The sequence below is a fragment of the Penicillium canariense genome, assembly GCF_028826845.1.
Source record: "Penicillium canariense strain IBT 26290 chromosome Unknown utg000006l_segment0_segment0, whole genome shotgun sequence".
Classification (NCBI taxonomy): domain Eukaryota; kingdom Fungi; phylum Ascomycota; class Eurotiomycetes; order Eurotiales; family Aspergillaceae; genus Penicillium; species Penicillium canariense.
In genome coordinates, this window is record NW_026622733.1 from 1841943 (window position 1) to 1867145 (window position 25203).

Here is a 25203-nt window from a genome sequence, read left to right on the forward strand (position 1 = left end):
TGGAGGACAAAAACATCGAGGAGCGCCGTCCCGCATCGAGAGACGTGGGCGGGGAAGGCGGAATGTGATCGCCGAATACGGCAAAATCACACTAGAGCTTCGTGGGGCGCCCAACCCTAATCAAGATCCAGTACGGAGCAGAGCGGCAACGGCACGACTTTAGAATCGTTACGATAGAAAGGGGAAAAAAGAAGGGAACAAAGGGGTTAACCCAAAATTAAAGATTCCATTCTCCCGAATAACCTGAAAGAAAAAGAGACAATAACACCTAAAGATAGAAAAGAGATCATCGCAGTCGTCTACTTGAATACTTTCTTCGAAACCCCCAGTTTACTCGACCGTGACCGATTTGGCCAGGTTACGAGGGAAGTCCACGTTCAAGCCCTCGCCAACAGCGAGCCAGTACGAGATCAGCTGCAGCGGGATGACGTTCAACAGGCCCTGGAGGCAATCCACGGTCTTGGGAACGACGATCTTCTCGGTCTGGGCCGAGGAGAACTCGGGGTCGTCTTGGTTGCAGATAACAATGGGGCGACCACCACGGGCAATAACTAGCGCTAAGTTAGTGGCTGTACAAACAAGGGGCAATCGAATGATCGAGGTGCAACGACTCACCCTGCTGGTAGGCGTTGAGGGACTTGGTGAACAGCTTGTCACGGGTTAGGATCATGATGATGGGTAGGTTCTCGTCCACGAGAGCTAGGACACCGTGCTTCAGTTCACCGGACATGACGGCCTCGCAGTGAAGGTACGAGATCTCCTTAATCTTCAGAGCACCTACACAGAGAGAACAACAATTAGCAACTCGTCGCGAATCGTCCGTGCCAGGGACGAGAGAAAAAGAAGGAAAGAAAAGGGCTTACCCTCGAGGGCAGTGGGGAATTGGGCACCACGGCCGAGCAGGAGCAGACTCTTCTGGTCCTTGAAGAACTTGGCACACATCTCCTTGATGGGCTCATTCAGCTTCAGAATCTCCCGGAACTGCTCCGAGACCTTGCCCAGACCCTCTACGATCTCCTCCCGACGCTTCTGCTTCGAGGCACGGTCCTCACTCAGGGACAGAGCGAACATGACCATGGCTACGAACTGGGAGGTGTAGGCCTTGGTGGAGGCAACACCAATCTCGGGACCAGCGTTGATGTGGACACCGCAGTGGGTGAGGAGAGAAATGGACGAGCCGACCACGTTGACAATACCAACAGTCAGGGCACCCCGCTCAAGACAGTAGCGAAGAGCCATGAGCGAGTCAGCAGTCTCGCCGGACTGGGACACGAACACGCAGGTGTCGTCACGGAACACGGGGGCCTGACGATCCAGGAAATCGGAGGCCAGCTCCACAGCAATGGGGATCTCGGTCAGCTCCTCGAAGACACCGCGCACGGCCATGCAGGAGTGGTAGCTGGTACCGCAGGCGATGAAAATTAGACGCCGGCAGCGGCGGATGGTCGAGATGTATTGGCGAAGACCACCCAGGGTGACCTTCTTGTTGACCGCATCCAGACGACCTCTCATGGTGTTGACGACGGACTCGGGCTGCTCGAAAATCTCCTTCTGCATGAAGTGGTCGAACTTACCCTTCATGATTTCCTGCAGCTCCAGCTCAATGGTCTGGATGGCACGGACATTGGAGGTACCGTCATCCTTGGTCAAACGGTGGATGTTCAACTGGCCCTCGTGAATGTGGGCAATATCATCATCCTCCAGGTAAAGCACCTTCTTGGTGTGCTCCACGATGGCCGAGGGGTCGGAGGACAGGAAGAACTCAGCCGGTTGGGGGATGCCGTCATCGGACAGGAAGGCCCGCGACTGGGAGCGGTGCAGCAGCGACTTGTCCGGTGGGGCCAGCAGGCTGGTGGCCGACTTCTTGAGGGCAACATTCTGGGAGGCCTGCTCCGCGGGAAGAGCACCATCTTCCGAGAATTCGACATCGACAAAGTCCACCTTCATCTTCTTGGAGGTACGCACGCCAATGACCAGGGGCGAACCCTTGCGGGCCGCAATGACCTCGTGGGGGTAGTGGACGGACTTGAGCAACAGACCAAATGCACCCTCCAATTCCTTGATCACGGCCTTGGCCAGGACAGTGAACTCAATGTCGGGGTGTTGGTCATACAAGTACTTGGCCAGCTTGGCAATGCACTCGGTGTCAGTCTCTGTCTCAAAGCGGAAGCCCTTGGTCTCCAGCAGAGCCTTCAATTCCTTGTAGTTGGTGATGATACCATTGTGAACCACGGCGAACTCCCAAGTGGGATCGGATCTGTCAACGAGGGAGACGCATTAGCCCGAGATGATCCTTATGCATCTCACTCTCCCGGTGTGTTTCCAGGGAGGCATGAGTCGAGGGATGGAAAAACCCGCTGCAACGAGAATGGAAATGGGACGTACCGGTGGGGGTGGCAGTTCTGACGGGAGGGGGTGCCGTGGGTTGCCCAGCGGGTGTGCGAAATACCAGCGTGGGACTCGAAGGTCTTGGTCATGTCGGGCTTGCTCTCAGCAATGAGCTCCCTCAACTTGGCGACCTTGCCCACTTCCTTGAATGCCTGCACCTCATTCTTCTTATCCCCGTCCACGGCCATACCGGCCGAATCGTAGCCACGATACTCCAGCCTCGACAGGCCTGCCGTTTCATGTCAGTAGCAGTTCCCTGGCGAGAGAGAGAGAGAGAGGGAGGGATGGTGCTAGAGCTTACCATTGAGCAGAGTGTCAATGATGAACTGGCGATCCCGCTCGACGAGGTAGTTAATGTAGCCAAAAATTCCACTAAGAGAGAGAAAGTGAGCATATGAGGGCCCCGACCAATTGGGGGAAGGGGGAGAAGGAGCGACGTACCACATGATGGGCGGTTGAAACAGAGAAGATGCAAGCGATTGGAGTCGTAGAAGAGAAGGGCCAAATTAAGCAGAGTGGGTGAAGGGGTGGCTGGGGAGGGAACGAGGGGAAGAAGGAGAAAGAGGGGAGGAGAGGAAGGAAAGGGAAGATGCACGAAGCAGCGCGAAGCCGAATCGTATTTATACACAGGGTCGAGAAGGGAACGAGCTGGCGGGAAGGGAGGGGCGACTGGGACTGAATTACTGCATTACTGAATTACTGAATTACGAATAACTGAATTACTCTACCACTAACACCACAGTTTATTCTTAGCCTTTTTCTCGCCTCTCTTGTCAGGTCCCAGGCCCACTGTGTCCACCCGAGCAGCTGCCGGGCCAATGCGTCAGCCCCGTCACCGATCATGTCTCACCTCTTCTCCCCTCCCATGGCTGGAGGTCCCAACATGGCCCAAGGGGAGGGGCTTCCTGGCAGGGCACGGGCAAATAGGAGTGGCGGACGGAGGAGGCCTCAGGTACCCACTTTCCGGTCTCTGCCTGGTTGTCGGGAAATCAAAATAATCAACATGTTATTCATAACAAATCATCAACACCATAACAAGACCATCGCCCATGGATGATCCTGTACTCTGTACGGAGTCAGCATGCTTCAATTGACCACTCTCACTGTCACTATCTGCTAAGCTCTCGTCGTTGTCCATCCCCCGCGATCAGCCTTCCCACAATTCGAATACGAACTACTAACTACGGGAGGACTAATGAACCCAGAATTCTCATACTAGATCCCCATACAAGCTAAGGCAGGCAGGATGTGCCGATAGCTGCTCTAGTGAACCAGCATTCTTATTTGGGCAGATCCCCGTGGAAGGCTGCCGAGTCTCGGGAATCCCGCACTATGGGACTATGGGACTATGGGACTATGCAATTCTTAAAGGGGCAACATCCATCGCGCGTTTCCCCTTTCTTCGAGGACTCTACAGTGTTCAGAAACTTGAAAATGGGGAGGCCAAGGATTTATTTTTACCGTGGAGTCTCGATCCCCGTTCCCGTTCCCACAGTTTCATTTCCAAACTATCGGATGCTATTTTTGCTTCAGCGACTGCTCAGCCACAACCCTCATTTGCCCCTACTTGCCAGCCGCTCGGCATTCCCTGGCTGTTCTTCAGCCTTACTTGTGTCGCGATCTTTTTTCCTTGCCTCTCCCGGACCGCGCGACCGATGCCAGACAGGTGGCTGGCCTGACCGCTTTCTGGGAGGTATACACTGTCGGGCCTGGCACTTCGTGCTAGATGGTCGCGCCGTTACATCGATCATACATCCTATTTTAATATTAATGAGAGGGAAAGAAATGTACATTGGTCTCAACAGTATAGATGGCAGCATAGGCCTCTCTTTGGGGAACAAGGACCGGAACAGAGAAAACAGGACTGCAGTCCTCTCTTTTTGAGGCTTTCTTGAACACTCCCCTTCCGATACACTAGGGAAGAGAAGACAATAAGTTCCCTCCTCACTAATCACATAGAAGCAATATCCTGACCTTATTGAGTGTCAGTGACCCTCAATTTGTGTCCTCTGCGACGCCGTCGGCTGAAGAGTCTCCAAAACAGTCTCCAGACCGCCAAGCCAAGCAGAAAGTAAAGAACAAAAAACCAGTCCCCACTCCTCTCACCGCCTTCCCCTTCCCCGCCTCACCGCCTGCTGCTTCAGTCAGGTCGTTCCCCTGCAAAACTCGCTTTCGCGTTGAAATGTCCCTTCCGCGGGATCCTGGGTCGAATCGCCTTCGCTTTCCTTTATTGCAAGTCGTGTCTCCTTTCGCCCTCTTCACCCTTCTCCTGCGTTTCCGTTCTGGGCTGGGGTCTGTCTCCCAGTCTCTTGGGTTCACACCATCAGACCGTGATCAAGGATGCTGCCTGGTCGTCGCGCGGCCGTCTCGGGCGTGTAGCCACATCTCACACCATGTCACGCGCCTCGGCCGGCTTCGCGGACTTTTTCCCTACAGCACCGTCGGTTCTCTCACAGAAGCGCGTCCGGGTCGGAGATCGGCGAGGCAAAGGGTTGGATGGCGAGACACAGACGTCCGATCTCCCAATGCAAACCGCGCCCAGCGCATCCGTGACGGGTGGGGCATCCAATAATCCTGCTGGGCAAGGAAATGCCATTCGACCTCCATTTGGTGCTGGGGGAGCAGATTCAGCGGTCCCACCAGCCCCGACAGAGCTCAATGGGGCGCTGCCGCCAACCAGCACCAACTCTCATCCTCCATCCCAAATCGACACCCTAACCCCCTCTCACCAACGCCGAGTCATCTCCACCGCGCAAAGTGACCGGCTCGCCTCAAAAGATTGTGAACCGACACTCTCCAGGTTCTGCTCTCCATTCAAATGCAGATATTTGCAAGTCATCCGTGACCCCCATTCACACCCCGCCAACCCCCCAATCGCAAACCCGCCATGAAATCGTGGTCAGAGGCTGTAAAGCCATATATGATCCGGATCTGGACAAGCGGCCGTCCAAGGAGAAGCGTCGCAAGCCTGAATTTGTCGAGATCATTGCACATGGACCGGGCCCGCCCGATCCCCGCTTGGCAATTGCCAACTACACTCGCGGGTCAGGCTGCAAACAAAAGACCAAATATCGACCGACACCATACACACTGAAGCAGTGGCCATATGACGCTGCGACAAGCATCGGACCCGGCCCCCCGGTGCAGGTCGTCGTGACGGGCTTTGACCCTCTCACGCCCATGGCTCCCATTAGTGCACTTTTTTCCAGCTTTGGTGACATCGCAGAGATCAATAACCGGACGGACCCGATCACCGGGCGGTTTTTGGGGATCTGCTCGATCAAATACAAAGACAGTGCCTCGTTCCGCGGCGGAGAGGCTATCTTGGCCTCCAGTGCGGCGCGGCGGGCGTATTTTGAGTGCAAGAAGGAGCAACGCATTGGCACTCGTCGGATCCGGGTCGAATTAGATCGAGATGGGATTGTGTCGGAACGCATCGCCTCCAAAACGATCGAGTCACAACGGTTGGCCTCCAAAACCGCCTCCGCCGCTGCCGCTGCTGCTGCTGCCGAGTCCAAATCTGCCGAGCTTCAGGCCAAGAAGAATGAACCGCCTCCAACGGCGCCCAAAGGCCCCGCCGGCCGACCTACCCTGCGCCCCGGGCTGCTCATACCAGAAGGACCGCGAGCGGGTATTCGGTCCCCATCGGTGCAATCCCTAGTGGAAGAAACCCCGATCTTGAGTCAAATCAAGCGCGACCCTTACATTTTCATTGCCCATTGCTATGTCCCGGTTCTCAGTACCACCGTTCCCCACCTCAAGAAAAGACTCAAGCTCTTTGACTACAAAACCATTCGTTGCGACAAGACCGGCTACTACATTATATTCCAGAACTCCCGCGGAGGTGAGGAGGAAACAGAACGTTGCTTTCGGCTATGCCATATGAAGCCTCTGTTCACTTATATCATGAATATGGAAAGCCAGCCCTACGGAAACCCCAATTATGTGCGCAGTCCGAGTCCCGAACGCCTTCGCGCCGAACAACGGGAAAAGGCTCACCAGGAGAGAGCAAGGAAGGAGGCTGAGCTGGATGTGGAGGAAGAAAAGAAACAGCGTGCAATAGACCTGGACCCTTGTCAAGAAGTTCTAGCAGTCATCATTCGGGACCTGAGGGACAAGCTACTTGAAGACGTCAAATCTCGCATTGCCGCGCCGACTTTATACGATTACCTCGACCCCAGCAGACATGCATCCAGACGAGATAAATTGGGAATTCCCGGTCCAGAAGGCACCAAGCGACCATCTTTCCGAATCGGTGTGGATAGTGCCTCTGGCACTCCGGACTCTCGATCTGAACTATCCAATGCCCGTGATCCACTCCGATCATCGAATCTTAGCATTCTGGCCCTTCCACGTATTCGAAAGGCCCATGGTCTCGATCGTGCAGGTGCGGCCTTCGTGGACGAACGGCGCCGGCAGCCTTTACGGCCAAGGGAGGTTCGCCCACTCTATCATCGATTGCAGCAGTTACATGACGATGAGGATTCAGATGATGATCAGCGGACTCCTCTGACGAGGTATACCGAGGAGAGAAGCAGTCGTCCGCCCAGCCGCGCGAGTTCTGTTACGTCAGCTTCCGGGCAGGATGAAGACTATCAATCAGATACATTGGAGTCCTTTGATGAGAGCGGCGCTACAGCTGCGGATGATGCTTCACCCGAAGGGGCCGAAGGGGAATCACTATCCCCTCGATCCCGGAAAAGGAAACGGTTGACAGGAGAACTGAATTCTCGCAAACGGCAACGACAGGATGACGAGCTCTTCGGTGTCGAGCCTTCAGAAGAAACTGCGGAGGGCGAACATCCAAAGACCACGAGCGGTATTGATGTTGATTTGGTTCAAGGGAAAGCAGAGCCAGTTGAGTCTCGCGGCCAATTGCACCTACCAAACCAATTGCCAAGAGAACAGTTATCCGAGCTCATCCCAGGCAAAGACTCCGTACCAGATGACCTTACAGCCAGTGAGCCATGGGAGACAGAGGTCCTTGAAAAACCGAGGACTGAGATCAAATGGGGAGTTTCCAAGCACGAACCCCGCGCGACAGTGGAAGACGATGAAACCACTATATTGGATCTAGATGGTTGGCAACAATTGATCAAAGACAAAGAAGACATGCGGTTCCTCCGAGAGATCCTGCTCGACCAGTCGACTTCCAGTGTTGGAGACCTTCGCGCCTGGGCATGGCGCCAGAAGGAGATCAAGGCTCTCAATCATCTGAGCGCAAAGGGGCCCACTCGCGATGTTATTGGTATCACGGGGTACTACGTGCCCAATGCTACCGGTGCTGCGCGGACAGAAGGCCGAAAGAGAATTCTTGAGGCCGAGAAATCGAAGTATCTCCCACACCGCATCAAGGTCCAGAAAGCCAGGGAGGAACGTGAAGCCTTGGCCAAAGCTGATCCTCAAGCCGCCGCGGCAGAGGCAGCCAGAATTGCGGCAGCCAAGGTCATCTCTAAGTCATCATCCCGATCAACTCGCGTCAACAACCGCCGGCTCATCGCCGATATCAATGCCCAGAAGCAAGCTCTGCCCACGTCCAGCGGTGAGGGTGATGTGCTCCGGTTCAATCAACTCAAGAAACGGAAGAAGCCTGTTCGGTTTGCTAGGTCCGCCATTCACAATTGGGGATTGTATGCCGAAGAGAACATCACTGCTAACGACATGATCATCGAATACGTCGGCGAAAAAGTGCGCCAGCAGGTGGCAGATATGCGAGAACGCCGATATCTCAAAAGCGGGATTGGCAGTAGCTATCTCTTCCGAATTGATGAGAACACGGTGATCGATGCTACCAAACGAGGCGGAATCGCGCGGTTCATCAACCATAGCTGCACGCCCAACTGCACCGCTAAGATCATCAAGGTCGATGGCAGCAAACGCATCGTGATTTACGCGCTCAGGGACATTGAACGAGGTACGCATTCAATCGAAATAGACGAGTCAAAATGCGGCACACGCGAGACTCCCATGGAATATACGCTGACCAATATCAAATCTACAGATGAGGAACTCACGTACGACTACAAGTTTGAACGAGAATGGGACAGTGACGATCGCATTCCCTGTCTCTGTGGCTCAACCGGCTGCAAGGGTTTCCTCAATTAGGTGCAGCCACTACCACTACCGCCGCCACACATCTTTTTCAGCTGGAGCCTTCATCTTCATCGCTCTTCTTTTCCTTTTTCCTTTTCTAGGCGGGCGTTGACCTGATTGGGCGTTTCGGAGGGCGGGAGCATCCAAGGCCCGTATGATTGGGAATCATGATTTCAAGCGCTACAGCCCTCATGTACAATATGCAAAATTCCACAATTTCTCGCCAGCATTGAGGCCTGCCTCATAATCCACCTAATTTGTTGCGGGGCGAAATAAGCCATAGTATCAATCGTGAGATTTTCAATCATCCTCACACCTTCGCTATCAAGAAGCTCGATTGTATCTCTGGTATTCATTGCCGTCTCGCCAGCTCAAGTAGGGCATTAGGCATCGTACACAGTGGTGGATGGCATTGGAGGAGTCTTGGTTGGTGCTTCGGCGGAGGGGGCTTGGAGGATATGGACGAGATATAATAGAACGAAGTGAAGCAAAGAACGGCGGCTAGTCAGGGTGGATTTATTTCCTTCAGACTATATAGATGTCAGCACCAGTTATAAGTTGAGTTAGTGAGTTGGTCGCTGGTGACGTAAGTGTGCGTGAGGGGAGAGATATACCCAAATGGCTTGGTAGTAAGAAATTGGCAATTCCTTCCTTAATAACATACTGATGGCCACAATTGCCACAGACTAACTTTCCCTCCATGACTTGAGTCTCCAACAGGAGCCGATGTAGGTCTTTCAATGTCTGCTCGTCGCCAAGCGCCTCGCCCTCTGGTTTTGACTCCGGAAGACTGGGAAATCCTAGCTACAATCCAATTATCAGCTTTGTCCTTCTTCTGTGGGAGTCCGCACTATGCTATGATACCTCGTTCGCGGTGACCCGAAGGCTGTCCCAGTCGATACGGGGGACCACATTGCGGATGAACTCGGGCTGGAAGTCCAACTCCTGCAGCTCAAGCTCGGCATCATGGAAGTGTAGAGGAAATGACAATGGTGATGTCTTGCATTCTTTGACCGCGCACGTCACGAAATTGGCAGTTATGACTTTCATGCTGGCTCGTTGTCGGCTTGACTTCAAGGCTATGGTGGGTCGTAAATGGTGGTTCGGGGACGGCTTTAGGGTCTGCTTTGCTATTTAACAGAAGCTCTTGGTCTGGGTGGAAAGATAAAATTTTCAGCCCGATCCCATGCCAGCCCTGGTGCCGGCGTGGTGTTGTGATTTTCAAGGAATGGTCCTGGGTGGTCCACACATCTATGCGATGGGAGAAAGTCGTTTTTGGGGGAAAAAAGCCGCGGAGCCCCATGTCATGTGATCATATTATCGATAAGCAGGACACCTACGCGATCCAAAGACTAATAAAAAGGCTTCATCAGGCAGGTACTGATCAGGTATATTGAGGCCTCCCTAGGCAAATCCTTCTAGGAGATATATGATCTACACTAGTAGGCTCCTAGGGCGGCCGCTAATCCTCCGAAAAATGTTGGGGAAGACAGTCAAGTGTTTAGTAACGTATACATGAAAGGAGCGGTGATACCTCGTTGAGGCCAGTGGTAGAGGCTACCATTGTCATTGATTGTACGCGCAGGTTGCATAAAGCATGAGCCATCTGCTGGTTCAACGTTTGATTATATATTGGCCTTTTGGTGCCCTTTTGGAGAAAAGTAAGAGAAATAGCGCGCAGAGTGAATTCCTTGAGAGCTGGCTACGGGAAGACAAACCAGGCTTTTGAGGGCCAGGAGCACCCACATCTTGGTGTATCATTTGACCAACACTTCCACCATGTCAAGGTCCGCAATATCGTGGTCGCCAAGGCAAGTATTGGGATCCAGTCGATCTCCATCAAAGAGAAGAGATACGGTTTGGTCCATGCGGATATTCTGTCTGTCTCGAAAAGCCGATATCAGTTTAGACACACTAGTCTTGGGTCTAGCTTTGATCTTGAAGTCATCCAGTCCAGGGCTTCTCAAAATCAGTTTCATCGGCTCGTCGTGCTGCTCCTCTCCGGGGCTCCGTCGAGCAGGAGAAGGGTCGCCTGCATCTAGAGAGGAGCCAGGTCGATTCAACAGAAGAGGGTCATTGGTGACCGCCTCCATGTGAATTTGCAACTGAATCTGGTCCGTGAGAGGGTCATCATCTATAGCCGCAGGCGTCTTGTCCATTTTGATGCCTAGACTTCTACAGGTGGTGACATCAAACACCCTGCGACCTCTCCAGGTAAGGTGGACAGATGACGTTGCTTCGGGGGTAAATCCTTGCCGCTCACACCACGCTAAACGAACATCCTTCAGTGCCTGAGACATTTTGCGCTGAGCAAGCAGTGGCTTGGTGTTTGGAATTTCGGATGTTATGAGAATATGTACTATTGGGTTATCCATAGGAGGGGACAATGGATGCGCCGGCGGATGAGTTGTGACTGTGGTTGAGTATCTTGAAGGGCTGTTTCTGATCGTGTCCCTGGCGGTTGACTCTACTCTCTGCCGGCGTTGTTGAGAAGCGTCGTCGGGGGACTTAGGTGAGGAGGGAACATTTGGGTGAATGGTGGAAGGACCGCCAATCGAGTGACCATGGGAAGGGCATGAATTAACCGACGGCTGCAATCCATCTTCATCAAGTTCAGCACTCTCGGGCCGGCTGCCGCGAGGAGAAATAGGACGCTTGTGATGTGCTCCTAGCTCGGTTTGTTCGACGAGTAGGGGTGTGTTGGCCACATCAAGTTCAAGTTTCTCCATCTTCTTCTTCGTCTTCTCCTCCCCGTCAGATATTCGAGGTCGCTTGGGTTCTCTGCTTTCTTCGGAGGGTTCGGACGTTGTGTTCTCGGCGAATTCGGATGCCAACTTTTGCTTCTTATGGGCATCGCGATTTGCGGCGACGATGTCGGAGTAGGTTTGTTTAGACCGGCGATAGAATTCAGTTCCTGAGACTCCCCCTTGGTTACCCCGGAGGGCTTGTTAAAAAAAGACCGCATCGCGGAGATGGACGGGCATCTTACAGGTTGAAAAATGGATGGAGAACGCGGAGTGGAAAGTCCCGCCTGGTTGCGCCTTACCGCCTTCGGAATCTTATCTGTGTCGCGTTCAGCGCCCACGAACCTCCCCGCTTCACCTCCACGCTCCATCAGGTATGTCCTGATGTCCTCGCGGAATCCACGTCCTGGAGTATCTTGCTAATCAATTCCAAATGGCTTTCGGGACCTTAAGGCTCTTTCTTCCCGTGAAGGTGGACCAGAAATCAAGATGGAGAACGGTTCGTCCTCGGAGGGAAAAGACCCTTCGGCCTTCCTCAGCGAAATCATCGGCGCTCCGGTGATTGTGAAACTGAACTCCGGTGTGGTGTACAAGGGTATCAACCTTATTAAATCACCCTACTGGGGTAGCCTGGCTAATCCGCTCGCATAGGTGAGCTCCAATCAGTGGATGGCTACATGAACATCGCTCTCGAGAAGACTGAGGAATTCGTGAATGGAAAACATCGGCGTAGCTACGGGGACGCTTTTGTCCGAGGGAATAATGGTACGTTGAAGCTATTATTTTTGAGTCTCCCATGCTTTCTCTAATATGTCGCTTGTCATTCTAGTGCTATACATTTCAGCTAGTTGATTGGGCCCTATTGTTACGCCAGGCCTTCCGCGCCCCTAGCATGAAGTGGTACACGGCCAATGGCTTACGCTGACTTGTGTTTTTTGCCCCACTTGGATTACCATAGGCGCACTGGTCCTTCTCGTGCTCGGGTGTTCCTCTGCAATATGTTGGGTCATTTTCAACTTCGCCCGACTCTAGCATCCTTGTGGGGCTTCTTTGTTTTTCTGAGGCCATATTGGTCTTGTTTACATGTAACAAGTCGATAACATTATTGTGAAATGTGCCCTGGCACATAGCACATAAATGGCTCTGTTTGGCCAAAACAGGCGATGTTAGTTGACCGGGAATAATTGGAAACTGTTAAGCACTTATTTTCTTCTGGTGGGTATTTGGGATATTATCACCAAAACTAGACTCAGCACCACCTACTGTAGGTCGCTGCGGCCTTGGTATAGTCATAGCTCTAATATGTATATCTTTACTGTGTAGTACTCATAACACACATCTGATATGTGAGCTTCTATTATAGAAAGGTTCTAGCCTATAGGCTATAGTAGAAAGAGAGGGCCTATCTCTTTTTCTTTCCTTCTCTTTTTCTTTCCTTCTCTTTTTCTTTCCTTCTCTTTTTCTTTCCTTCTCTTTTTCTTTCCTTCTCTTTTTCCTTCCTTAGATTCAATATCTTTCTGTTAAATAGACTCTTCTTATTGATAACTTACTAGGTATAAATAATACCAAATTTTATCTACTCTCTTTCTTACTACTAAGATAGACCTTGGTAAAGACTAGGTCTGGTCCTACTAGGACTAGGCCCTCTGGTCCTTAATCTTTTTCAAACAAGTTAGGACTATACCATAGTCCCCTATAGTCCTTTATAATCCCCTATATAGTCCCCTATATATTTATAATTCTACTAAGACCTAGACCTCAGTAAAGACTGGGTCTGGTCCTAAATCTTAGGACTAGGACTAGACTATCTAGTCCTTCAGTGCTTTTTAAAGTAGTTAGGACTAGGCTACCAGTCTGTTACGGGGTCTACTTGCAGGGTAGAAGGCCTGTCGATTAGGTAAGGAGGAACTAGTATAGTTAGATTAGAATAAAGACTGATTCTTAAGGAATTAGAGGAGTATAGGAAGATATAGGACTTTTATACTAGAGTAACTACTTTAGTATAGGGTATCGGTAGTATCTCTCTATATTATCGATATATAGTAGGCCGAGGTATACTACCTTCTAGAAGCGGGGTAGCTTAGGGCTACCTAGGTAGAAGATAGGGTTATTATAGGGGTTTTACTAAGGGATTAGTATATTAGATACCGAGATACGTAATCTCGCTCGAGTAGGGATATATATTTTATAATATTTATACCTTCTTTAGTAGTATATATCCTTAGATATATTAGAGGTTATATTACCTAAGATTACCTTTATTATTAGGTATTAAGATTATAGGTATTAATAAGGATCTTATAGATTAAAAGTAGCGATACTTAACCGAGATTATATATATTAATATATTTTAAAGATTAGGCCTAGTAACTAAGATTATATACCTAGGATTATAGGTATTAATATATATTAAAGATTATATCTTTTAACTAAGATTATATATCTAAGATTATATATATTAATAAAAAAGAGTTATAGTCCTTAAATTAGTATAATTCCTTAGGCTTCCTAGGTTTTCTTTTTTTTTTACTATCTCTCTATCTCCTATTTTATAGTAATTATAATATCTTTTTTTTTATTACTCTCCTATTTCTATTTACTATATTCCTATCTATTTTTTACTAGATAATATTCTTTTACTATATCTCCTAAAATTAAGACTAAGAGCTATACTATTTTTAATATACTAATCTAGGCTAAAATATTATAATATATATATTATTTATATATTATAATTAACTAGTATAATCTAACTAGTAATTAGCTAATAGAGATTAACTATATCCTAAATATTATAGTCTCTATTTTATATTACTAGTACTATATTAGGAATTTAATATATATTCCTATAGATTTTACTATATTTTTTTTAGATAATAGTTATTAATAAAATATATCTTTTTTAGTATTTTAGGGAATATTAATAATCTAAATTTTCTATTAGATTAGGCTAAGTATTTTTAGACTAATAATAAAATCAATAATAGCTAGAATTTTTTTTTATATAATATTAATTTTTAGATAACTATAAAAACTAGATAAATAGCCTAGTAAAATTTAGAAAAATAAATAGCTAGTAATTATATTTAATATATTATTATAAGTAAATTTAGCTAATTTTAGTAATTTTAGCTATATAATTTATTTTTTATTAATAAAATAATAAAAATAATATTTAAAAGATTTAGTTAATTTACTTTATTTAGCTATTAGTTTATAAATAAAATATTATAGATAATCTTAAATAAATATAAAAAATAGTAAAATTAAGACTAAAATTTATTAGTAAATAGTAAATTTTAATCTAATATAATATCTTTTAGTAATCTAAAATATAGTTTAATTTAATATAAAATAATTTAGTAAGTTTTTCTATAGTAATTATTACTAAAATAGATAGGAATATTAATTATTTTATAAATTAATTAATAATAATTAATATTATATTAATAATCTTATTTTAGTAGATTATAGATAATAAATCTATAATAAAATCTATTAATAGTTTAGTAAATAGTTTTTTAGATATTAGTAATAATTCTAATTAATTATATAGTTTATATTTTTTTATTATAATATTTTAATAAATTTAGTAATAGTCTATATATTTAGTAATATCTCTATTAAGATTTATCTAGTAATATTTTCTTTTAATTAATTTAGAAATTTTTATTATCTAAAATATCTAATAAAAAGATTATTATAGTAAATACTTAATAATTTTTACTATAGATTATCTCTAATTAAAATATATAGATAGTTTTTATATTAAATAAAACTATCTAGATTAATACTCTAGTTTTTAGATCTTAGTATTAATAGTTCTATAATAATCTTTTAGTACTAAATCTTTAGATCTTTTTTCTAAAAATATCTAATAAATATTTTAAGATTATTACTAGTTTTAGCTAGATATAGTTATTTAGCTATATATATAGCCTAAATTTTAATAAAAAAGACTAGTTTTATATAGTCTAGTTTTTTCTAATTAGTAATTCTTTCTATTTCTTTATTAGTTTTTTATAAAAACTATAGTAAGATACTCCTATCTCTAGAAGTTTTTATTTTTTTTTTATAAAGATTATAGCTTTTTTTTTAGAAATTTCTTTTTTTTAAGAATTATAGCTATATTATCTCTTTTTTTAAAAAGGATTTTAGCTAATATTAAATTCTTAATAGTTAATATTTATATTATAGTAGATTATTTATCTAATTTCTATATATTTATAAGATTTCTTTAGATTACTATAGTAGATTATTAGTTTAATATTAATATATTAATAATAATCTATTATTATAAAAATAATAAGAGATTAATTTCTTTATTATTAAATAATTATAGTTTTTAATATTTTAATAGACTATTAGTAAGATTTATCTTTCTAATTTAGTATTTTATAATAAAATTAAAAAATATAAATAATATATACTATCTAATTTATTAATTATTTAGTTTTAGTTATTTTATAAATATTTAGAGATTTAAATAATTAGATAATATTTTAATAGTATATATATTTTTTTCTAGATAGTATTACTAGTATTTAAATAAATATATAATAGTAAATAGCTCTTAATCTAGTATTCTATATAGGATTTCTATATTTAAGAATTTTCTTAATTAGAATATTACTAAATAATAGATCTTATTTTAGTTAGATTATAATAAAATATTAGCTATTATATATAATAATATATTAATTTCTAGGAAAAGCAACTATCTCTTGGCGAAATCGATTTCTTGCGATATCTCGACAACTAGAGGTCCTAGGACCTTGAGACCTAGTTCAAATTTCAATTGACCCCAAGCGCTATCGTTTGATACCGGTTTGATATCGGTAGCAGCGATGGCGGTTGCGAGCGCGCCCAATTTGCCATTTGTGCACCCGTCAAGACAGAATTTTCTGCCTCCGACCGGACCACGTGTGCAAAATCAACACCAGCCAAACCAGCGAGAGACTCGCCCAACCAACCACGCCCAATTCGAAAGCATGGAGGAGATAGCGAGAGCAGCCGCATCGATACTCCGCTATATTGATGAATCCGCCCACGAAACCACTGGCGCCGTCCATGGCTTCGTGAAGCAGGTGCATCGATACGCCCAGAACGCCCAACGGGGTGATACGCAGGGGATGGAGAGAGTTCTGCTGGCGCTGGAGAAAATCTCCCGCACCACCGACCACCTCACCCAGCGGATGAACACGCTCGAGAAATCCACTGGTGAGATATCCAAATCAACCACGGAGATCTCCAAATCAACAAGCAGTATCCAATCTTCGATCTCCAACGAATCCTCAGCGGCGGCGTGGCGCGGCTTCCGTGCCCAGGGGTGGCGGCAGTCGGTCGCGGCAGCAGCCCCTTCGCGGCTGGCCCGTCATCGTGGCCAAGCTCGGATGGCACGTCATCGATCGGGGTCCCTCAAGCCGAGCTACAGGAAGACCGGCAGATTATCGTCAAGATTCGTGACGATGCGGTACGGGCAACGCTCCGGTCCAAATCAGAGACCGACCTCGTCCTCCAGGCAGATCGGGGTCGGATAGCCGTGGCAAGAAAGAAGGATAGTGGTGCTCTCGCTGGCATTCGGGTGGTTGCGGCCCGGAAGCTACCCTCAGGGGATATAGCGATCATTACTGACACGGCTGCGTCGGCGGAGGTGATGCGGAAGGCCCAGTTCAAAGACTGGCTAAAACCGTTCGGTAATGCAATAATCCAGAGGCCTACCTGGGGGGTAGTTGCGCGTGGGCTACCTCTATTCGACGTGACGGACCCTGCGGAGATGAATAAGACTGCGGATGAACTACTTCGTCAGAACCCGGAGTGGTCTAGTGAGGGTGAGGATGAGCCTATTATCCTCCACCTGAGCTGGCTCACTAAGCCTACTCCGAGGAAGAACGAGGGCTCCTTGGTCATCGAGATGTCGTCGCCGGTCGTAGCCAACCGGGCGATCGCTGTTGGCACTATCTGGGGCCATCGGATCTGCCAAACCACCCGTTTCTGCCGTGAAGGGAGATCGAAGTTCTGCAGGAAGTGCCAGAAACCAGGGCACGTTCAGGCTCACTGTCCCTCCAAAACCTTTCTGTGCGGCTACTGCGCGGCCGAGCACCCTACCTGGGAGTGCGAGGCCATACGCGGAGCCGTAGTAACTATCAAGTGCGCTAACTGCAAAGGACCACACCGGTCTACTGCCCGCGAATGTGAGGTTCACGAGAGAGAGGTAGCCAGGGCAAGAAGTAGTCTGCTCGAAGCGCCACCTTTTCACCGCATCCCTGCCCGTTATAGGCAGGCCACGGCTCAACAACCCGCAGCCCGGCAACCTCAGCGACAGGTCCAGCCAGTCCAGCCGGTTCAGTCGGCTCAGAAGAAACCCCCACAGCCTCGGGTGATGATTCAGTCGGATTACAACACGCGATCCCGACGGGGCCAGGGCCTCGAAGCGTCCCAGCACGCTCCGGCAGCACAACAGTCCACACAGTTATCACAGCCACCTACACAACAACTAAGCCAATCGGCACGCCGAGGCCCAGGCCGACCACCAGGCTCCAAGAACCGTTCTAAATCGTCCACCAATGCGGCGGCCTCCGAGGTACGCACGGACACGGCTATCGAAGCTACCGAGACCATTGAGGCCCCAAACCCACACAAGCGAGCGCGTTTCAATAATAGAGGGGAGGAGGACCACGCTATGCAGGACACTGCGTCAGCGGCCCTCGCGTTGGTGGGGCTAGAGGATATCCAGGCCCAGGAAGAGGACGAAGATATCCAGGCCTTCCAGCGGTTGATGCGGTCCTCGGTAGCCATACCAGATTCACCACTAAGCTCACCACCACAATTGCTACTACAGACTGCTGAACAAGACCTGCCTCCACCGGAAGATGTCGTGACGAACTTTCCCTTCACCCCCATCGAAGGGGTTCGATACGAAACCTACGTGAACTCATGGACCGAGGAGGAGGAAGAGATCTTTCACGACGCATCATCGGACAGCGACTACGACCCGACTCGTCAATGAAATCAGCATTCCAAATCATCCAATACAACGCGCATAAACAATGGCCCGTGATGGCCACACTTCTGCGGGAGAGAGGCGTAAGAGACGCAGGAGTCGTGGCCATTCAGGAACCATGGGAAAACAACCAGCTTGACACTACGCATCACCCGGCTACAGCATCCCATCAGCTACTATACCCAGTAGTCAAGGATGCCAGGTCGGGTGAGGCGGAAAGAACCAGGGTCTGTATGTTCGTTTCGAAGCGGATTGACCCCTCTATATGGTCCCACACGGTAGTCAACGCCGACTACCAGATTCTAAAACTCCGGCGGAATCAGCGCGATGGCTGGACGGATCTCTTCGTGCACAATATATATCGGCATGACACCAACAAAGAGCAACTTCAACGCTTATACAGCGAAATTGCGAAACGACCGGAGGCGGAACACGTCGTGGTAGGAGACTTCAATCTCCATCATCCTCTGTGGGGTGGCCCTTCCGTTCGAAAGACCGAGCAAGAAGCTCACATCTTGGTGGATTCGATCCTCCCTGACCTATCTCTAACCTATGTGGGAGAGCCAGGCAAGCCTACATGGCAACAGGGCCCGTTGAAGAGTGTCATCGACCTCACATTCGTATCTAGTAGCTTGCTAGACTGCCTGACTACCTGCGAGATCGCCAATGACGTAGATAGCCAGTCCGACCATCTTCCAATCCGCACCGTCCTCGATATAACTACGCCACAGTTCACACAGCCAAGAAGACGGAATTGGGAAGCCACCGATGACGAGAAATTGAAACAATACCTCGAACAACACCTGCCACCACCACCCAATACATTGACTAGGCCAGAAACGATCGAACTGGCCTGCTCAGCGCTAATGCGCGTGGTGGATGCGGCGGTGGAGTTCTCTACGCCCTGGGCTGACCCATCCTCTTGGTCGAATCCTGGATTCGATGAAGAATGCCGTGAGGCTATTAAAGAGGCGCGCAGACTCCGCCGCGTATTCTCGCGCACGCAGGATATGGAAGACTGGGCCATCTATACGATGGCCAGGAACAAGAAAGTGAGGCTCATCAAGTCGAAGCTTTCCAGAGCACATCGTCGACGCGTACAGCACGTGATCGAACAGGGAGAGAGAGGCCTATGGCAGCTTGCCAAATGGGCGCGGAATCGCAAAGGCGCATACGAGCGAGGCATTACACCATCGTTGAAGACTGGAACAGAATCTCTTGCGGAGACGGTCAGCGAGAAAGCCGAGGCTTTCCGCACAGCCTTCTTTCCAATACCACCACCGGCGGAGCTCTCGGACATCGAAGGGTTCCAATACCCTGACCAAATCGACATGCCACCAATTCAGCCACACGAGATCGAAGAGGCTATCCTCCGCGCACCGGCCAGACGAGCGCCTGGCGACGATACTATCCCGAACGGTTTATGGCACAAGATCATTAAGATCCCTCAGGTTCTGGCATACCTCACTTCGCTCTTCAACGCGTGTGCGAGCGCAGGTTATAACCCTAAGCATTTTCAGCGATCAATAACGGTAGTGCTACGCAAGGCAGGTGACCGAGACTACCAGCTTGCGAAATCCTATCGCCCTGTAGCGCTGCTAAACACCATTGCAAAGGCATTGGAATCGGTGATGGCCAAACGTATTTCATATCTTGTTGAACAATATGGTCTATTGCCCCCTGGCCATCTTGGTGGTAGGAAGGGTATATCGACCGACCACGCCATTCAGATCATTCTCGACCGCATTCGGACCGCTTGGGGGAAAGGCTCTCTGGCCGAGCAGGTCGTGTCTATGCTTTTCCTAGACGTCTCTGGCGCCTATGACAACGTAGCACATCTTCGGCTACTCCACAACCTCCGTAAGCGTAGGCTTGGATGGTTTGTGCCGTGGGTGCAGGCCTTCCTCTCTGACCGATCGACAAAAATCCGCATGCCTGAGGGCCTATCCGACCGAATTCCTACACCAACTGGCATCCCACAGGGCTCACCAATATCCCCTATCCTCTACCTTATCTATAACTCCGACCTCATCGAACTCTTCAACGGCCCAAAGACCTTTGGTCACGGATGGGTGGACGACGCTGGAGCGATGGCCATTGGCCGCACGGAAGCCGAAACTACTAGAAAGCTCCAGCGGCTATGTGGTCTAGCCCAGCAATGGGCTAAGCGACATGCATCTGTCTTTGATATCAAGAAATATGCACTGGTTCACTTCGTGGGGCCTCAGCAAGAGCCTTGCTATACTCCGCTTCGCCTTGGCGACGTGGTGATCCAGGCGTCTACTGGAGCTGAGAGATATCTTGGCTTCTGGCTCGACGAGAAACTTACATTCGACATTCATCGCAAGAAGCTTCTTATCAAGGGCCAATCAAGCCTAAAAGCTCTCAAATCGCTCTCAGGATCGACCTGGGGGGCCTCTTTACTCTCGATGCGACGGCTATACCAGGCTATAGTGATCCCACAGATTCTCTATGGTCTGGCAGCCTGGTATGAACCTCAGTGGACCAAAGCAAAGCAAATGCAAACTGCTAGACCCTTTGGGGACCTCCAACACCAGGCAGCATGCGTCGTTGGAGGTGCATTCAAAACGACGGCCGCGGCTGCGCTGTGTGTGGAACTAAGCCTAATGCCGATGCCAATCCTCATGACGAGGATAGCACAAGAGACAGCCTTACGAATTCGCACAGGGCCTGCCTATGCAGTGCCAAAATCCATGATACACCAACGACCGAAGGCCCAACGTGACCGATCGGGATGGTCTCCAATGGAGGCACAGGCCTGGAAGAAGGGTGGTTGCTTAACGGCTCCCCCTGAGTTCTTGGCGGGAGTCTGGGAGAGCCGTCTTGCGTACGCCCGAGAGCCCTGGCGTGTGCCTCCAACGGTAATTATCTCCGACCGGGAAACAGCAAGGAAGCAGCACGATGAGATACTATCAAGGCAAGATAGTTTAGTTGTCTACACAGACGGCAGTGGCTACGAAGGTCGAGTGGGCGCTGGTGCGGTGGTTAGTGGAAATGAGATCACCCAAGCTCGGTCGCAGATGGGCACGGAAGGAATCTCCACGGTCTACGCCGCAGAGCTTCGCGCCATCGATATGGTCCTCTCACTAATGTGGAAAGCGGCCGAAGCGGCCAGCGAGCTCCCAATCCAGCCGGCAATCCAGCCAGCTATCCAATCAGAAATCCCCCAGCCGAAAACCCGAGCACCAGCGGACCAGTCTCGCAAGATTGTTGTGTTCACCGACAGCCAGGCCGGCCTGATGGCCCTTCGCCGACCGCGGATGCCGTCAGGCCAGATTTACCTAGTCTCGGCCATCCAGCATCTTCAAAGCCTAAACGACCAAGGTCATCAGGTCGAATTTCGCTGGATCCCGGCCCACGAAGGGACACTAGGAAACGAGCTAGCCGATGTAACCGCAAAGGAGGCCGCCCTGGCCGACACTGATCTAACCAACCAAGACAACCGTTATATCATTCTTGCATCAGCGGTGAAACGACGTATCCGACAGCGGGCGAAGCAGGCCTGGGAGGCTGCGTGGTGGAAAGAGAGGGGGGCTCGCTCGACGAAACGGCTGATCGAACAGCCACACAAGAAGAATCTAGCCTATTGGGAGAATCTGCGGAAGGCCACATCGTCAGTTTTGATCCAACTACGCACTGGCAAGATCGGCTTAGCCGGTTATCTGTCAAAAATCAACGCTCGAGACTCACCAAGCTGCGAATGCAACCTAGGGAACCAAACAGTCCCCCATATCTTGCTCGAATGCCCACTGCTACAAGAGGAAAGACAGACGATGAGAGAGAGTCTAGCAGAGGTAGGGGTGTCGATGCATCTCGGCACCGACGAACTCTTGCAACAGCTCCCAGCAAGGCTAGTCCTCGCTCAGTTCATGTTCTCGTCGAAGCTTCTCGACCAGTTCCGCCATGTCGACCCAGCAGCGACGGGGGTGGTTGAACAGGATGGCTCTTGATCCACCTTGACCCATCCTAATCCAAAAGCGCCACATCAATCGAATGCGCCTAGGGCAGTGGTCCTTTGAGACCGATGGGACACATAACCAGGGGCAAACTGCCAGGATCTCAGTGTGCCCCCTTGATTTCCACCACGAGCGAAAGCGGCGAAGGCCGTGTGTGTGCGGGGGATGTGTGCAGAGAATGTGGAGATCGGCCCACTCGGTGATTCGAGAACCTGGTGATTCAGGCCTGCCAATCGGAAGCGAGCGGTGCAGCGCGGCGAAACGGCAATCTGGTGATTCAGGACTCGGTGATTCGAGTGTATGCCGACGGACAGGGGAAGGGGAGAGAGAGATTGGCTGGGTGGTGCGGGCCGAAGGGTGTCAGATATCGGAAGGTCAGACAGCCGGAGACTGATCTGTTGAGGCCATGGGTGCATATGGCGCGGCGCTGCTGATGAGGCTTTTTGACCGTAGCGTTGGAGCTTTCCTTACCAACGCTGCCTGAGGACGGCCGCGGGGACGTTGGATCGCGGGGGCGGTGACTCCCTGGCTCTCTTTTCTGCCATTTCGTTTGTCCTGTTTGTCTTATTTTGTTTGCAGCGTTTGCACTACTTTCTTTGGTCCGGTGGTAGTAAGCCATCTGATCACGCTGCGGGCAGCTTCGCATGCGCACTGGGCTGGACACCAGAAGGCGCAAATCCCTGCATAGCACCTGTAAGCATAGGAAGCTAGATCAGGAATAAGAATATTGATTGATTGATATTAATTTCTAGATAGATAATTTTATTAGATTAAAATATTAAAAAAAAGAGCTAATTAAAATATAGTAATAAACTAGTAAAATATTACTATTTTTTTTATATTAAAATAGTAAATCTTTAGTTTTTTTATTTTTTTATTTCTTTTTAAGAGAGATATAAATAATATAGTAATTTTTAAATAATTCTAAATAAATTATTAATAGAAATTATAGAAGCCTAGGAATATCTATATATCTTAGTAAGTTTTAGGAATAGTCTATAAAATAATATTAATTATTTATTAAAAATCTATTAAGATATCTTTTTAAGAGATAATAAATCTAAAAAATTTAATCTAGTCTTAGAAAATATATATTTACTAAAGTTAGTATAAAAACTTATTTTATATATTTATCCTAAAATCTAATAAAAATAGTTTATATATAAATTTTTATCTATTAAAAAGATTAGGATATTATTAAGATATACTATTATAAAAATATTAAATATATTATAAAATATAATATATATATAATTTTAGAAGATTATAGATATATTAATTAGTCTAAATAGTATAATTATATACTTAAAATAACTATAGTATATTTAGAAGATAGTCTTCTATTTATCTTTTTCTTTAATATATATTTAATAATATATATTTTAGATATTAATCTTACTAAATACTATAGCTCTTAAAAACTAGTTAAATATCTCTAGGATAAAAAATAAAGAATATTAGTTTTTTATAGAAATTTTATTAAGATCTTAATATTCTATATAAAAATAGAGATTACTATTTTTTTTTAGTATAAATAAAATTAGAATATTTATAGAACTCTTTAATAGATAGATTTAGCTATTAGTAAGATTTTTATTAATATATCTTTATAGCTCTTAAAACTCTTTTTAAGAGAAAAGATAAATAGGACTATATAAGAAAGATTTATCTAGAAAAAGATTAATAGAGTAATTAGTAATTTTAGATAATAAAAAGAGTTTTAAATTTTTACTAGAGAATATATCTTAGAATATTTATAACTTAGTAATTAGATAAAATCTATAAGTTCTTTATTTTTAAGAATCTAAATTTTTTTAAGTATTCTTACTATAGTAAAGATACATATATAGTTCTTATAAGTTTTTATAAATTACTAAAATATAAAGATTTCTATAATAGTAGTTTTAAATTACTAGTATTAATTTACTATAGAAAAATAGATATAAAGATTATATAATATAGTTATTAAGAGAAAAATTAGGCTTTTTTCTAGATAAAGATTTTTATTAATAGCTATATAGAGTTTTATTATTATATATATTATTCTATATAAATCTATAATTTAAATAGGGACTTCTTAGATACTATAAATAGAGATTTCTTATTAGTTAATAGTAAATATAGTAAATTCTATTAATTTTATCTAATTTAGATAGTATTTCTTAATAAAATTATAGCTAATTATATCTATTTTTATATTATTATCTAGATTTATATAGATTTTAATAGTATTTTATATAGTTATTAGAATATAAAACTAAATATTTATTCTTACTATAAAATATAAAATTAATATTATAAGATTTATACTAATTTAATTATTTTTTTTTATATAGATATTTCTTTTTAAATAGTAAACTAGATAATTATAATAGTTTTAGGGTAGTTAGAAAAGAGATATCTCTTATTATTATATTTAAAATATTATAAATATATCTTTTTTTTTCTAATAGAATTTAGGCCTTTTTTTAATAATTTATTACTAATTAAAATCCTATTTTTATTATTTTAGTAATATAGCTATTTTTAAGAATAATTATTTCTAATATTATTAATCTTTTATTTATAAATAGATTATTAAATCTTTTAGTAATAATAAATAATACTAATTATATCTTTTATTATTAATCTTTTATTTATAAATAGATTATTAAATCTTTTAGTAATAATAAATAATACTAATTATATCTTTTTTTATTTCTAGTAAATAAAAGATATATAAATAAATATAAAATTAAAGATTAAATTATAGTTTAGTAAAAAAGATAAAAATATACTCTTTTTTAGTTTAATATAGAAAATATTATTTTAAAATATTAAGATATAGATCTTTTTTAGGTTTTTATTAAAATATTAATAAATTTATTCTATTTCGATTATTATTTCTATTTTAAGATTAGTAATATTTTAAAATAAGATTAAGATCTATATTTTAAAATAAGATTAATTTTTTTTTTTAGGATCCTAATTAATATTTAATATCTTTTCTTCTATATAT

The 25203-nt window shown here is 45.7% G+C and overlaps 7 protein-coding genes across 7 annotated transcripts; 4 read left to right on the forward strand and 3 right to left on the reverse strand.

Annotated features, from left to right (window-relative positions):
* Window positions 1-330: 330 nt before the first annotated feature.
* On the reverse strand, window positions 331-2834 carry gfa1 (glutamine--fructose-6-phosphate transaminase (isomerizing) GFA1; the record flags this gene model as incomplete). Its single annotated transcript, XM_056690787.1, has 6 exons — window positions 331-551; window positions 616-777; window positions 864-2257; window positions 2386-2617; window positions 2690-2760; window positions 2830-2834. The coding sequence occupies 6 exons, from the start codon at window positions 2832-2834 to the stop codon at window positions 331-333; spliced, it is 2085 nt and encodes a 694-aa protein (XP_056540552.1).
* A 1947-nt stretch (window positions 2835-4781) lies between these two features.
* Window positions 4782-8493, forward strand: set1 (histone methyltransferase SET1; the record flags this gene model as incomplete). Its single annotated transcript, XM_056690788.1, has 2 exons — window positions 4782-5169; window positions 5213-8493. The coding sequence occupies 2 exons, from the start codon at window positions 4782-4784 to the stop codon at window positions 8491-8493; spliced, it is 3669 nt and encodes a 1222-aa protein (XP_056540553.1).
* A 371-nt stretch (window positions 8494-8864) lies between these two features.
* N7482_008665 (RNA methylation protein TRM112) lies at window positions 8865-9531 on the reverse strand (the record flags this gene model as incomplete). Its single annotated transcript, XM_056690789.1, has 3 exons — window positions 8865-9011; window positions 9169-9285; window positions 9346-9531. The coding sequence occupies 3 exons, from the start codon at window positions 9529-9531 to the stop codon at window positions 8865-8867; spliced, it is 450 nt and encodes a 149-aa protein (XP_056540554.1).
* A 707-nt stretch (window positions 9532-10238) lies between these two features.
* On the reverse strand, window positions 10239-11596 carry N7482_008666 (small ubiquitin-related modifier domain-containing protein; the record flags this gene model as incomplete). Its single annotated transcript, XM_056690790.1, has 2 exons — window positions 10239-11315; window positions 11528-11596. The coding sequence occupies 2 exons, from the start codon at window positions 11594-11596 to the stop codon at window positions 10239-10241; spliced, it is 1146 nt and encodes a 381-aa protein (XP_056540555.1).
* A 118-nt stretch (window positions 11597-11714) lies between these two features.
* N7482_008667 (U4/U6-U5 snRNP complex subunit LSM6) lies at window positions 11715-12077 on the forward strand (the record flags this gene model as incomplete). Its single annotated transcript, XM_056690791.1, has 3 exons — window positions 11715-11820; window positions 11877-11990; window positions 12055-12077. The coding sequence occupies 3 exons, from the start codon at window positions 11715-11717 to the stop codon at window positions 12075-12077; spliced, it is 243 nt and encodes an 80-aa protein (XP_056540556.1).
* A 3995-nt stretch (window positions 12078-16072) lies between these two features.
* On the forward strand, window positions 16073-18234 carry N7482_008668 (zinc knuckle domain protein; the record flags this gene model as incomplete). Its single annotated transcript, XM_056690792.1, has 2 exons — window positions 16073-16445; window positions 16553-18234. The coding sequence occupies 2 exons, from the start codon at window positions 16073-16075 to the stop codon at window positions 18232-18234; spliced, it is 2055 nt and encodes a 684-aa protein (XP_056540557.1).
* A 50-nt stretch (window positions 18235-18284) lies between these two features.
* Window positions 18285-22199, forward strand: N7482_008669 (uncharacterized protein; the record flags this gene model as incomplete). The annotated part of the gene is made up of 1 exon (XM_056690793.1): window positions 18285-22199. One exon carries the CDS (start codon window positions 18285-18287, stop codon window positions 22197-22199), a length of 3915 nt encoding a protein of 1304 aa, XP_056540558.1.
* Window positions 22200-25203: the final 3004 nt, after the last annotated feature.